The sequence below is a fragment of the Hevea brasiliensis genome, chromosome 9, assembly GCF_030052815.1.
Source record: "Hevea brasiliensis isolate MT/VB/25A 57/8 chromosome 9, ASM3005281v1, whole genome shotgun sequence".
In the NCBI taxonomy this organism is placed as follows: domain Eukaryota; kingdom Viridiplantae; phylum Streptophyta; class Magnoliopsida; order Malpighiales; family Euphorbiaceae; genus Hevea; species Hevea brasiliensis.
Genome location: NC_079501.1, coordinates 4305048 through 4318325, shown reverse-complemented (window position 1 = coordinate 4318325; position 13278 = coordinate 4305048). Strand labels below are relative to the sequence as shown.

Here is a 13278-nt window from a genome sequence, read left to right as displayed (position 1 = left end):
TGGGCCACTTGCTCTATGACACGCAAATCCTTAACAAACTACAGTAAGCAAGTCATCTACGGAGGTGGAGTATCGCAGTATGGCTATGACAGTCCATACTGCGAACTTCAATGGATATCCTATTTGCTGCGTGATTTGCAAGTGCCATTGTCTCAACCAATTCCTCTATTCTGCGACAACAAGGCAGCTATCCATATTTCTGAAAATCCCGTGTTTCATGAATGCACAAAACACCTAGATATTGATTGTCATATTGTTAGACAGCAAGTATTTCAGAAGTTCATCATCACTTCACATGTTGCAGGCAGAGATCAACTTGCAAATCTTTTCACTAAGCCCCTGACGTCTCCCATGTTTCATCAATTTTTGTCTAAGATGGGATTGGTTTCATTAAACCCATCTGCATCTTGAGGGGGGATGTAGAGTATATAAATTATTTAGGCGGGAAAGAGTGGTTATCTTGTTAGATAGTCAGCTGAGTTGGCAAGCAGTTATGTGTTTAGCAAGCTTCATCTACACGCTTCTGATGTATATATATACTCAGACTTTATATCAGAAATAAAACAAGTCAATTCTCATAATTCTGCTATTTTTTGTTTCCTCTATATTCCATCAATAAATTTCCTCAAGCAGCCTGAAAAATGCTCTGTCCACATTGTCTCCGCTCAGAGCTGATGTCTCAGAGAAAAAAAGGCCTTGATTCTCCGCAAACTCCACCGCGTCTTCTGTTGGAACAACCCTTTGGTCCACCAGATCAGCCTTGTTTCCAATCAAAGTGATCACTATGGAATTGTCAGCGTGGGCACGTAGTTCCTCCAACCACCTAGCCACATGATCAAAGGTTGGTCTCTTGGTGATGTCATACAATAGCATGGCCCCCATTGCTCCTCTGTAGTATGCGCTTGTAACTGCTCGATACCTGCAAGAGCCAGGAGGTTTATCTTTTACTGCTTCTGATAGGATCTATATAGAAAAGGGCATGAATTTCGACATTTCAAAATGAAAGGAAAAATGGAGTTTAGAGAAAATGAGAGACCTTTCTTGGCCAGCAGTATCCCAGATCTGGGCCGTAACGACTTTGCCTTCGATGGTGACAGTCCTAGTCTGGAACTCAACGCCAATGGTGGACTTGGAATCGAAGCAGAACTTGTTCTTAGTGAACCATGATAGCAAGTGAGTCTTACCCACAGCCGAATCACCGATCACCACCGCCTTAAACACATAGTCTCTTTTTTCTTCATGATTCTCCAGCTCACCACCATTCATTTCTCGATTCATTTCTCTCAACACAAAGCCACTCTTGGACTTGGAGCGAGAAGAAATTGGCAGTTTTGTTTCGCTGCTGTTATGTGAGTATCAAAACATGCAGCTTTTGAAACGAGGACATTGGTCTTTGGACATTAGTCTTGGTGGTAAGTGGGAGCAAGTAAAGGATAGATTTTAAGGAAAAAGACGACCAGACTATACCGGGTTCTCAAGGATTTTTACTCTCAATAAATAGCGCAAAAGAGAGTAAGTTTTGAAACTTGGTCTGGTCTTTCTCTTTTATTGAGACGTACAGCGCATTATTTAATTGATTACAATGATTGAGAAGAGTTACTGCTGCCACTGTCAATCAAAAACTATAATTCTTGCTTAATGGGATTGGAAGTTGGGATTTGTGGAAGCAATTAAGAACCCCTTTGGCCCACTTGTGCCTCATTTGCTACCACAATTTGTTGATTCAGCTCTATCTCTTTTTAATTCTTGCTCGAAGCTTGCATGAGGACAAGATATACTTGCTGTTTCGCATTTTCCTTTCTCTCGGAAGACCCGAAATCTTATTATCCAATTCAACCAAATTCTATTTAGCTCATGTGACTTTCAAGTTGAAAACATGCAGCTTGCCAGAAACATGATCAAGCAACCAAATCAGTATTGAAAGATAATAAGCTCAACACATCACCTGCTTTGTGCTTGCAATGAATGCATGAAACCAGGTAAAGCTTCAGTCACTGTTGATAGATCTTCTTATTTATCCGAATACTGAAGGTCATAGGCTGGAAATTTATTTCAGAGAATTTTCTTTAAGGGTAGGTTCATTCTCTTCATTCTTCATTATACTGTGGCCCCATATGCCCATAAAGTAAAGTAGATAAACAACAAACACAGGAAACTTCAGAAGTTGTTTTTATCTTTACTGTTTAAAATCAAAGTGGACCTCCCCTAATGTTTGCACCGACGAGGTTTGGCACAGTGACATTCCTAAGAACGATGATTAAGCCAGCACATCTCTCGAGGGTGTTATAATTAAAAAAATTCCACTGACGAGTGATGGTCTTTAATGATTTTATCAGGAACTACAACTTCTGCATTAAACATTATTACCATAGATAGTCAACTAATGTTGATTTGATAACATTATTTTGCTCTCCACAGGGTTATAATTTTTAAGAAGAAAAAAAAAAAGCCTATTTTCTTTTTTATTCAGAATAAAATTGTGAATTAACTATTTTCCTTTTCAGATGAAAATTTCTTACCAGTATCTTTCTGTGAATTTGTAGACCCAATGTAACACAAAAAGGGGCTGTACCGTTTGCCTTTCATATATATGAGAGCATGCAGCTGCTGTTTTTCCCTATCATACTAACAGAGACTTCTCAAGCTGCCATGGATGGCTTGAAGTTTTAAAAATTTCCAACAAATTATGAGGTCTAAGTTTGATCTGAAGAGAGCTGCTATTTGTTTTTCCCACATTTCCTGCAGTTGAATTCCAAAAGAGCTTGTAGCTTCTAGCTTGGATGAGTTGTCGGATTACTTAACTGCTAGGCCCATAATAACTTAGCAATGGGCTAAAACTGAAGTCTGAAAGGGCCTCTTCAACTGAGAGAACCACAACTATTATATGCAACTAGGGCGTCGCAGGCGAGCCCGACTTGGCCCTCAAAAACTTGCATCCGCAGCCAAGATTTTGACGTACACATTCGATGAGATTGCAAAACACACTATTGAATGCTCATCAGTAGGGGAACTTATTTGGTGAGCCCGGCGTGTACCAACTCATTGAGATGATTTGTGGCTCTCAATTAATAAAATTGTAAAACAAGTCATACATTAAATAAAAAACATGGAGAGAAAGAGAGTTGGGATGATGAATATCATAATTTTAACAAAAATGACAACTGTTAATTGATTGAGTGTATTTAAAAATTTCTTGTAATAGTGACGAGTTACATTTTTATTTGTTGCGAACTTATAATATGCTGGTTAAGGGATTTTCTAAGGCTGGGAATGCCAAGGAGGGTATTAGGATTATTGAGGAGATGTTGGATAAAGGATGCATGCCTGACATATCGACTTATGCTTTATTGATTGAGGAATTTTGTGAAAAGGGGATGCAAAGTAGATAAAGTTTCTTTCAATGGCCATGGCAAGTGGAACAGTTGATAGTGATTCTTGGGACCTCTTCTTAGACAAAGTTGTAGGTAATCTGGATAGAGGGACATATGCTCCTGATGGATTGTAGTGGAGAATGCCCAGTAGATATCTGCCTTGCATACTTCGGTAGAGTACTAAACGTGCAAAGGTATCCTCCTTGCACGTTCTGTTTCACACTTCAATTGACTAGGCGTTGTGAATTATTTGAAGAGGACTGGATACTGAAGCTGTTGAAAAATTGTTATAATTTTAAACAAACCAATGCATTCATGGAATTAGGGCATTAGTTAACTGGAGAATTCACTTGACAGGTACAGTTTTTCTTTCTGTTTGGGTTTCACTTGCAAGTGGCATCAGAATAGTTCTTCACGTGCAGAAGCAGTGTCTCGGGAATTTCTTATGTTCAAGCTTCCCTTGCCTGGTGAACCACAGAACAGAAACGTGAGGAATTGGCACCCATTTTTGCTTTTTAAGAATATGTGCTTACGCACTTGTTGATTTTTAAGAGGGTAGGTAGCTCAGCAAATGGGTTGCCAGGTTTCATGTTTATGACCAACAGAAATATATGAAGCTATGTTGAATTTGTAGTTTCTGCAGTCAGATATTTTAATTGAAGACCATGGCCTGAAATATTCTCAACCCTTAAAATGAAGGGCTGCACAACGTGAAGAGATGACTCTCCGTTTTTCAATTATTGAGAAAGTCCATTTTCTTTGAAAAAAATTGCAAATAGAAGAAAATATATGCAGAAGAAGAGATACCAGATGTTGTTGTTATGAAGACGGATTCTCTGTTGGAGGTGAAGGGGTGGTAGGTTTATGTAAATAGATCACCTCATGGCCCTGGATCCCTCATTAATTTTGTGAGTTTCTTATTACGACTGGGACTTGGTGCTTTCTCTTAAATCTTAAAAACAATTCAGACTCCTGCAAATCCGATATGTTAAGGTTGATTGGAGCTCGGAAAGTCCAATATACCTACATTGTAGAAGCTTGACGATTGACAGTGCTGTGCAAAAGAGTTAGCATAGCAAGTATTTTCCTGATTGATGAATGGATGATTTAACTCGTGGACCCTTGTTCATTCATTTTCTATCTTCATGACGAAGATGAGTACGCCACAAAAACTCCCCCGCAGGAAAGCAGCACAGATTTTATTAGCCCACAATTCATTTTTGAATGTTTGCTATTGATTATCAATTCAATGTTGAGCTAATATTTCAACAGGTCATGATCACGTGTGAGCAAAATTAATGACAACTCCACTGACTTTTTCTTTAAGAAAAAAGAACTCGTCTTAACTATAAAAAAAAAAAAAAAAAAGAGAACTCGTCATGGAGTCGCACGTTATCGATCATATTTGACTCTTTCAAGACATGCGTGACGCGTCCCGCGTATAGGTGGACGAAAGCGTCGGTCGCTGTTGGCTTTCACAGGACAGTTTGAGATTCCCAATCCGAGCGGTAGACCTGCGTATGAAAATAAAGAGTTTTCTTCTCTTTATTTTACTTGAATTAGTCCTTCCACTTCTGGACCCCACTGGCCATGTGGCCTCTCGCATTCACGCTGTCCTATTACAAACAAGATTTAACATACTTAAATTCGATATCTACCAAGCTATCAAAAAGCAATGGGGCATTTTGGATAATTCCTTGAATTTTCAAGGGTGTTGCAGACCCAAGCATGGCTTGGATGACCCATCAAGTAAAAATTAGCTTTTTTTTTTTTTTTTTAATAATCTTAAATAGACTACTACTAAAATCATCCAGTAAAAAAGTAGCTTTGGTTATGGTTTAGATTTCTTCCCCTTGTATTATTTGCTGTTGAAATTTTATTTTTATTATAAAATATAAATTTTTAGTTTCCTTCATTAGGCATGTATTAGAATTATTATTTTTTTCTTTTTAAAAATTCAAAGCAAAGTCAAACAAGAAGACCAAGGTGCGAAAATCTTTTGATCGAGGTGAAAAAAAATTGCTGTCGAGTGTCGAGAATATTATAGTTTATTTATTATTTGGTCCATGAAATTTAGTAAACTATACAAGTTAATCCATGAAATTTACCGTTAGTCATAATGAAGGGACAGAAGTCTCCATATAGTACGACATGTCGTTTGAAGGAAATCAAAAACACTTTACAAGTCATAATCTTCCGACTTCGAATTGAAGCCCATCCCTGATGTTCTTTATTATTATTATTATTATTATTAAGAGGCTTAAATATTGATTGTTGTTGCTCAATGTTGGTGAAAATACAATGAATAATAAAATAATTAAAATATAAAAAAGAAATTAATAAAATTAATTAAGAGGTACAAATATATCGATCTTCTACTTAAGAAACACATTTTTATTTGATTTTAAATTCTTTCAAAACTTTATTTTAGTTGCTTATTGTTATATAAAATTATAGAAAATATGTGATCATATCTATAGATAATTCCAATAAAAACATAAATTATGTTAAAGGTAGATTTACTAAATAAACTTAAGTTGTTACCTTGATAAACATGCTTAATTAATTATGATATTTAATATTAAAAATATTACAACGCTTTAAATTGATAAAATAACTCAATAGATTGAGAAAGAAGATTATAATATATTTTTAGAGTAAACAAAAATAATATTTTCTCTTATAAAAACATGAGTTTTCGTTATAATATGAAAAATATATTTTATATAATTATAAAAAATAGAGTATAATAATAAATATATTTAATAATTTCTGGATGAAGAGAATAAGAATAATTTTGAGTTTTATTTTAAATTTGGATTTACCTTTCTTTTATTTTTTATTTTGATTAATGGCAAATTAAGTTAATCTCGGCTGTAATGAGTTTAAAGAACAAACCAGATTTCAGGGATTTATGGCATTTTAAAATATAGAGATTAACTATATAAAAAAAATAGAGGGATTAATACATATTATTTAAAACTTAAAGGACTAAATGATAAAATATCCACTACCATATATGAGAGTCTTCGTCCTTAATCGATAGAATTGCAGATGTGGTGCTCTTAATAAATATATATATATATATTTTCTCCCCCCAACAAATAAAATATTGCGGCGGCGCTCACCACATGCCCTATTTTATAAACAGACATTTGGCAACGGAAAGATGCTCACATCTTTTTTTTTTTTTTTCCTTAGTATTTCCTATTTTTATAGTTTTATTTTGGGTCTTTTTGGTCCGGCGGCTCCATTGCGTATTTTCCCGCAAATTCTTGGCGCTTTTTCCTGGAGAGCTTCTATGTATTTTCATGGTCACTTACTTTCTCTTCAGGTCTCTTTCTCTCCTGCTTTATTGGAACTTTGATTTCGTTAGTGTGATTCAACGTTTTGATAGCTTGTTGAATGTTGACTATGTTCTTACTTTAGTTCGATTAGTTTGGTTTTGCGTTTCCTGTTTCTTTGAATTGCATTTCTAGCTTTGAATTGAGGAAACACCCACTACTGATCTTTCTTTTTTCTCTATTTCGTTGAATTGTTGTTGAACTATGCACCTATACGTTTATACTTCGGCTTCCATGGCTTTATGCGATAAATTGTAAGATTTGACGCGAGTTTAGTATAGCAATTCTAGTTTGGTTGGTGATCAAATGTAGGGAAAGAGCAGTGATTTTATTGGAAACTTCGATTTTTCCATGTTCAGTGCGTGAGAAAGCAAATTAACTCCGACTGCAGTGCATAACTGCTGGGTTGAATTTCCCGTTCTGTTGCGATCTGAATTTATCCTTTCTTTTTATATAACGCAATGAACTATGAAAGAGATAAATATAAATGTTTTTATTGTTTTTCCGATAATTGAAATTCATCTATGATCCCAAAAAAAAAAAAAAGGATTAGGTACCTGATATAAAGTAAACGTTCTGATGTTTATTCTTCCCCATGCTCTTTGCAACCAAAAAGAACTTCAACGAGTGAATTTTTTTTTTCATTTTTCTTTTTAATGCTTATCTAATAAATGGTCGCTTAATCCCATATGTACATAAGTTATATTCTTCATCAATTTAGTATTTTGAAGTTTTAACTTGCTGCTTATTCTCAGAAACTTATTCAAAACTGGGATTGAATGTAGGCTTTTTTATAGTGCGAAACAGGAGAGTTGATGTAGCTATGAAACCTGACTAATCAAATTTTGCAAGCGGTTGTCTTGCAACTGTGTTCTTATCAAATGGACATGGTGGTTTTTACCTTCTAGCTTTTGTTGGCTCTTACAAGATGGCATTAGATATGTTTACACCTGCCTCATCTGTCTTGGCACCAGAATTCTTTACCCAGATTGTAGAGGACGTGATTGAGATCACACTTGCTACCAACAATGTACTCATTGAGAAAGAGAGTTTTAAGGAACTTGCCATCTACTTGGAAAGGACTGTACCCATCCTAAATGAGTTTAATAAGAAAGACACAGGTCATTCAGAGAGCTTAAACAATGCAATTGAGATTCTCAATAGAGAAGTTAAAACTGCAAAGCAATTAACTATGGAGTGTACTAAAAGAAATAAACTATATCTCCTGATGAATTGCCGGACAATAGTCAAGCGTTTAGAAAACATCACTAGGGAAATTAGCCTGGCTCTAGATCTTCTTCCTTTGGCTACTTTGGATCTTGCATCTGGTATAATTGAAGAGATTGCAGAACTCCGACATAGTCTGCAAAGAGCTGAGTTCAAGGCAGCTATAGCAGAAGAAGAGATATTGGAGAAAATTGAGTCGGGAATACAAGAGAGGAATGTTGATCGTTCTTATGCCAATAATTTACTGGCTCACATAGCTGAGGTGGTTGGTATCTCAACTGAGAGGGCTGCATTGAAGAAAGAATTTGAAGACTTCAAGAGTGAGATTGAAAATGCCCATCTACTGAAGGACCAAGCTGAATCGATACAAATGGCTCAGATAATTGCTTTACTAGAAAGAGCAGATGCAGCTTCTTCTCCTAAGGAGAAAGAGATGAAGTATTTCACAAAACGGAAGTCCTTGGGTAGTCTAACATTGGAACCTCTCCAATCATTTTATTGCCCAATCACTCGGGATGTTATGGTTGACCCTGTGGAGACCTCTTCAGGACAAACGTTTGAGCGAAGTGCAATAGAGAAATGGCTTGCAGATGGGAACAAATTGTGTCCTCTGACCATGACTCCTCTGAACACATCAATTCTAAGGCCTAATAAAACTTTGAGGCAATCAATTGAAGAATGGAAGGATAGGAACACGATGATTACAATTGCTTCCATGAAATCAAAACTTACAAATGAAGGAGATGAAGAAGTGCTTCATTGCCTGGAACAGTTAGAAGATCTCTGTGTACAAAGAGACCAGCATCGGGAATGGGTAATATTGGAGAATTATATACCAGTTCTTATTCAACTTCTTCGTGAAAAAAATCTTGACATAAGGAATCGTGCTTTGGTCATCCTCTACATCCTAGCAAAAGATAGTGATGATGCAAAGGTACTAACTTTACCTGACATTCATTATTATGACTGCCTAGTTTTTATTTTCTTACGAGGCATTGTAAAATGCCTGGAATCATGGTGAATCTGGGGTCTTTCTCTCTCTTAGTATTTGAAATTCAACTGCGTACTTCAAATATGTTTTCTTAAGGCTTTATTGGGTGTACATAGACACCCCCCCCACAAGGCAAAATATGTTTCCTTTCATTCAATCTATTTGTAGGTGAGTGGGGGTTGCTAAGGCTTTACTTATTATGTGGTTACTGAATTGGTTTACTTTTGATGGTTATTAAATGAGAATAAGTAAACTACTGCAGTTTCTTTCTTTTTTTTTTTTTTTCATTTTTTTAACTAATTTCTTGAATTACATTCTCCCAGTTGTCTGTCTTATAGACTGTTATATTATTTTATTTCTAGCATGGAATAGCCCTTTTTATTCTATAGATAATCTGCATAAGCTAGATAGCGTATTTTTAATTTTAACCTTTGCCCAAAATCTGAAATTTGTTGCAGGAAAGAATTGCAAATGTTGACAATGCAATTGAATATATAGTTCAATCCCTTGGCCGTCGGATTGGGGAAAGGAAGTCAGCAGTGGCATTACTGTTGGAATTATCTAAATGTACTCTGGTAAGGGACTATATTGGAAAGGTTCAAGGTGGCATTCTCCTCTTGGTGACTATGTCAAGCAGTGATGACAGTCAAGCTGCCACAGATGCCCAGGAGCTGTTGGAAAATCTTGCATTCTCTGATCAAAACATCATACAAATGGCAAAGGCAAATTATTTCAAACATTTGCTGCAGCGCCTATCTACAGGTGATTTTCTTACATGTGACAGCCTATTTTAGCTTTGTGATAAAATTTATATTGACTAATTACTGCTTGGCCCTTCACCTCTCTTTTTGGGTGTAAGATGATGCTGAATCTTTCTGAATTATTTTTAACCCTAAATAAGCAGTAATTGCGTAGTGAAGTAACTGAATTAAATTATGCTAGTTGTTATGGTGAGAGATGTATGCAGTCCTCCAAAATGCTAAATATCATGATTGAACTTTGGGTCTCTTAGAAACATGCGAAGTCATTAAGATGCTCTAAATCTCTCAGTTTAGATACAAATTGTTTCGGCAATTTAACCTTGTGTTTAAACTGTTTCTACCAATCACTTCTAATTGTAATTTTTATTTGTGTTGTATGTTATAGATTTAATGATTTAAGAGACATGCTCATATTTCTAAGAGCACTAATCATTCCTTTTACAGGGCCAGAAGAAGTGAAAATGATCATGGTGTCAACTTTGGCAGAGATGGATTTAACTGACCACAATAAAGCATCTTTATTTGGAGAAGGTGTGTTGAGTCCACTTCTCCACTTTGTCTCAGATGGTGATGCAGGGATACAGAAGGTGGCCATCAAGGCTCTTCGGAACCTCTCAAGTTTACCAGCAAATGGCCTGCAGATGGTTAGAGAAGGTGCAGTGCGCCCATTACTTGACCTTCTTTTCCGGCATATCTCATCGTCTTCAGGTTTGCGTGAACAGGTGGCAGCCACAATTATGCATCTGGCTGAATCAATAGTGTCTCAAGGATCCAGCCCAACACCAATATCATTGCTGGAATCTGATGAAGATGCTTTGAGGCTTTTCTCTTTGATAAACTTGACAGGGCCAGATGTGCAACAAAACATTCTCCGTATCTTCTATTCATTGTGCCAGTCGCCCTCAGGGGCAAGCATCCAGACCAAATTGACTGAGGTATATAAGAGATTATGAATGCTATTTACGTTCTCCATTTCTTAAAAGAAAATTGTTGCCCATTCTCCGGCATTAACAATAGCCAATAATTAGTATGCTGTATATGTGCTGTTAACACAAAAGATTGCTTTGCTGAAGCTGCAGTAACACATGTAATAACAATGTCCTAAAAGCTTGAAGAGATATATTGTCCTCAATATGTGTATTGGCATGAAATAGGTAAAACAAGGTAGATATTATTGAGATGGCAAGATGTTCAGGGATTGGATAGTCTAACAAAATTTGACTGAAGACTACCAATGTTCTATGGGTCACTAAGCTTCTGATCCTATCCTAAATTTCTATAGGTCATTAAGCTTCTGATCCTACCCTTAATTTGTCAAGGATACCCTTAATTTGTCAAGGATTAACAAAAATGCAAAGGATCTAGAAAGTCATTCAACTTTTAGAAAGTGAAGCTTTGAGTGATAAGGCCAAATAAGAGACCATCAAATTCTGTAAGCCTGAACCTGGCAATTTGCTTGACAGGCTACTTCTCATTCTCACCCCTGATTCTAATTCTTTTTTGGAAATCCGGAATGAAGGGAATTCCTTTTGCTTCTTAGCTTAGTGATTTAGAGATCTTTTCTCCTTTTCATGTAGTTTACTTGATCCTACCACTTTGTATGTCTCCAGTTTTGCATTTTCAATATAAACTACTTTTTTGGACATCATCACGTAGACACTAACTTTATTTATAATGAACAGTACTCAGCTGTACAAGTATTGGTTCAGTTATGTGAGCAAGAGAATCAAAATGTACGAGCAAATGCTGTAAAGCTGTTCAGTTGCTTGGTAGAAGGTGGAAATGAAGCCACCATCCTAGAACATGTGGATCGGAAGTGCCTTGAGACCTTGCTGAGGATCATCCAATCTTCTAATGACTTGGAAGAGATTGCTTCAGCAATGGGCATTATCTCTAACCTTCCAGAAGATCGCCAAATTGCTGAGTGGCTTCTGAATGCTGGTGCAATACCAGTAATTTTCAAAATTCTCCCAAATAGCAAGCAGAATGATCCCCATAGGAATCGGTTAGTTGAAAATGCTGTTGGAGCCATATGCCGTTTCACTGTTCCAACGAACTTGGAATGGCAAAAGAAAGCAGCAGAAGCTGGTATTATTCCTATGTTAGTGCAGCTGCTAGACTTTGGAACTACCTTGACAAAGAAAAATGCCGCTATTTCTCTCACTCATTTTTCAGAGAATTCATTGATGTTGAGTCGTCCAATACCAAAACAGAAGGCCAGGTTTTGTTGCTTCTCGGTTCCACCAGAAACTGGCTGCAGGATTCATGGGGGAGTCTGTGCTGTTGAATCATCATTTTGCCTTGTGGAAGCTGATGCAGTAAAACCTCTTGTGAGGGTTCTTGAAGATCCAGATCCTGGAGCCTGTGAGGCATCTTTAGATGCACTATTGACCTTAATTGAAGCTGAAAGACTTCAAAGTGGTGGCAAGGTGCTTGCAGAAGCAAACGCTATACCATCAATTATAAAATTTCTAAGCTCTTCCTCCCCAACGTTGCAGGAGAAGGCTCTAAATGCTCTAGAAAGGATATTCAGACTGCCAGAGTTCAAACAGAATTATGGGCCCTCTGCTCAGATGCCTTTAGTTGATTTAACACAGAGGGGGAACAGCAGCATGAGGTCTCTCTCGGCCAGAATACTGGCTCACTTGAATGTTCTTCATGATCAGTCTTCTTACTTCTAAAGAAATGTAATTGTTTTAATGCACTTAATAATGGCCCCAACGAACAGAGGATGCTTGGTTAGATGGAAGTTGCATGGTCGTCAGTTCAAGAACACTATTAGATGGATCTATTTTTATGCAGACAAGTTGATGACCAGGCACATATCACGTCTTGATGGTTTAGCTTTGCTATAATGGGGAAAGAGGTGCAGTATGACTCTACGACCTGGCATGACAGTAGACATTTGTAACACTGGACAGAGCTGCAATAGATTATCATGCTGCCTCTTCAGCTGGAAAAAGCTAAACTGAAGAGTTAATGGTGTTGAAGCATTTTCTATCCTTTTGTTGTTGTAAAGAGAATTATTGCCAGAGAAATGGGATTGTAGAAGTGGCTCACATTAAATGCCACAGAAGTTGTTCTATACAGTTGAAGTCCTTCGTCATTGGAAGGACAGGAACAAAAATCAGCCCAAGTCACCAATGTTAGACTAGTTAGCAATTGTCATGTTTTTGACATAGTTGCAGTTATTTTCATATGTATAAGCAAACATGTGCAGCAAATTCTTAATGAAGTCAAAAGTATTGAATTAGTCATTTTTACTGGGAGTCTCGGACCAACTTTGATTATTGTGGCTGTTGAATTTTTTAAGTTTCCATCTACCATTAATTCTGGGCTATGTGCCTTCAGTCATGGAAGGAACGATCTAATTTGACTGCCTGCCCCTCAGGGGGAGGAAATGAACAACACCCTCTTTGACGGAAGTGGGACAATGCCATTTGCATTACAGAAGGATTACCCCAAGTTGCCTTGGAATATTATTGTTAATATGTAAAATATTTCTAAAATATAATTTATAATTGAAATTTTAATTTTAGATAATAATATTTTATTATAAAAGGAATATTTAAAATAAAAATTTT

At 36.6% G+C, this 13278-nt stretch overlaps 2 protein-coding genes across 3 annotated transcripts; one reads left to right on the top strand and one right to left on the bottom strand.

The window, feature by feature from the left end:
• On the bottom strand, nt 1-2019 carry LOC110640395 (ras-related protein RABA3-like). Its single transcript, XM_021791686.2, has 2 exons — nt 1037-2019; nt 1-919 (listed from the first exon to the last, which is right to left on the bottom strand). Exons 1-2 carry the CDS (start codon nt 1276-1278, stop codon nt 613-615), a joined length of 549 nt encoding a protein of 182 aa, XP_021647378.2. The 5' UTR covers nt 1279-2019; the 3' UTR covers nt 1-612.
• A 4528-nt stretch (nt 2020-6547) lies between these two features.
• LOC110632117 (U-box domain-containing protein 44) lies at nt 6548-12957 on the top strand. 2 transcript variants are annotated; one of them, XM_021780233.2, is made up of 5 exons: nt 6548-6705; nt 7690-8876; nt 9392-9695; nt 10139-10629; nt 11377-12957. In XM_021780233.2, exons 2-5 carry the CDS (start codon nt 7908-7910, stop codon nt 12373-12375), a joined length of 2763 nt encoding a protein of 920 aa, XP_021635925.1. In that variant the 5' UTR covers nt 6548-6705; nt 7690-7907; the 3' UTR covers nt 12376-12957. The 2 variants fall into 2 exon arrangements, with proteins under 2 accessions (XP_021635925.1, XP_021635922.1); XM_021780230.2 differs by having other exon boundaries at nt 6551-6705; nt 7501-8876.
• Nucleotides 12958-13278: the final 321 nt, after the last annotated feature.

Coding starts and splice junctions, on each gene's coding strand:
- LOC110640395 (XM_021791686.2), bottom strand. CDS start 1,278: ATGAATCGAGAAATGAATGGTGGTGAGCTGGAGAATCATGAAGAAAAA. Junction 920..1,036: donor GATACTGCTGGCCAAGAAAG/GTCTCTCATTTT, acceptor TGGCTCTTGCAG/GTATCGAGCAGTTACAAGCG.
- LOC110632117 (XM_021780230.2), top strand. CDS start 7,644: ATGGCATTAGATATGTTTACACCTGCCTCATCTGTCTTGGCACCAGAA. Junction 9,696..10,138: donor GCTGCAGCGCCTATCTACAG/GTGATTTTCTTA, acceptor TTCCTTTTACAG/GGCCAGAAGAAGTGAAAATG. Junction 10,630..11,376: donor TCCAGACCAAATTGACTGAG/GTATATAAGAGA, acceptor TATAATGAACAG/TACTCAGCTGTACAAGTATT.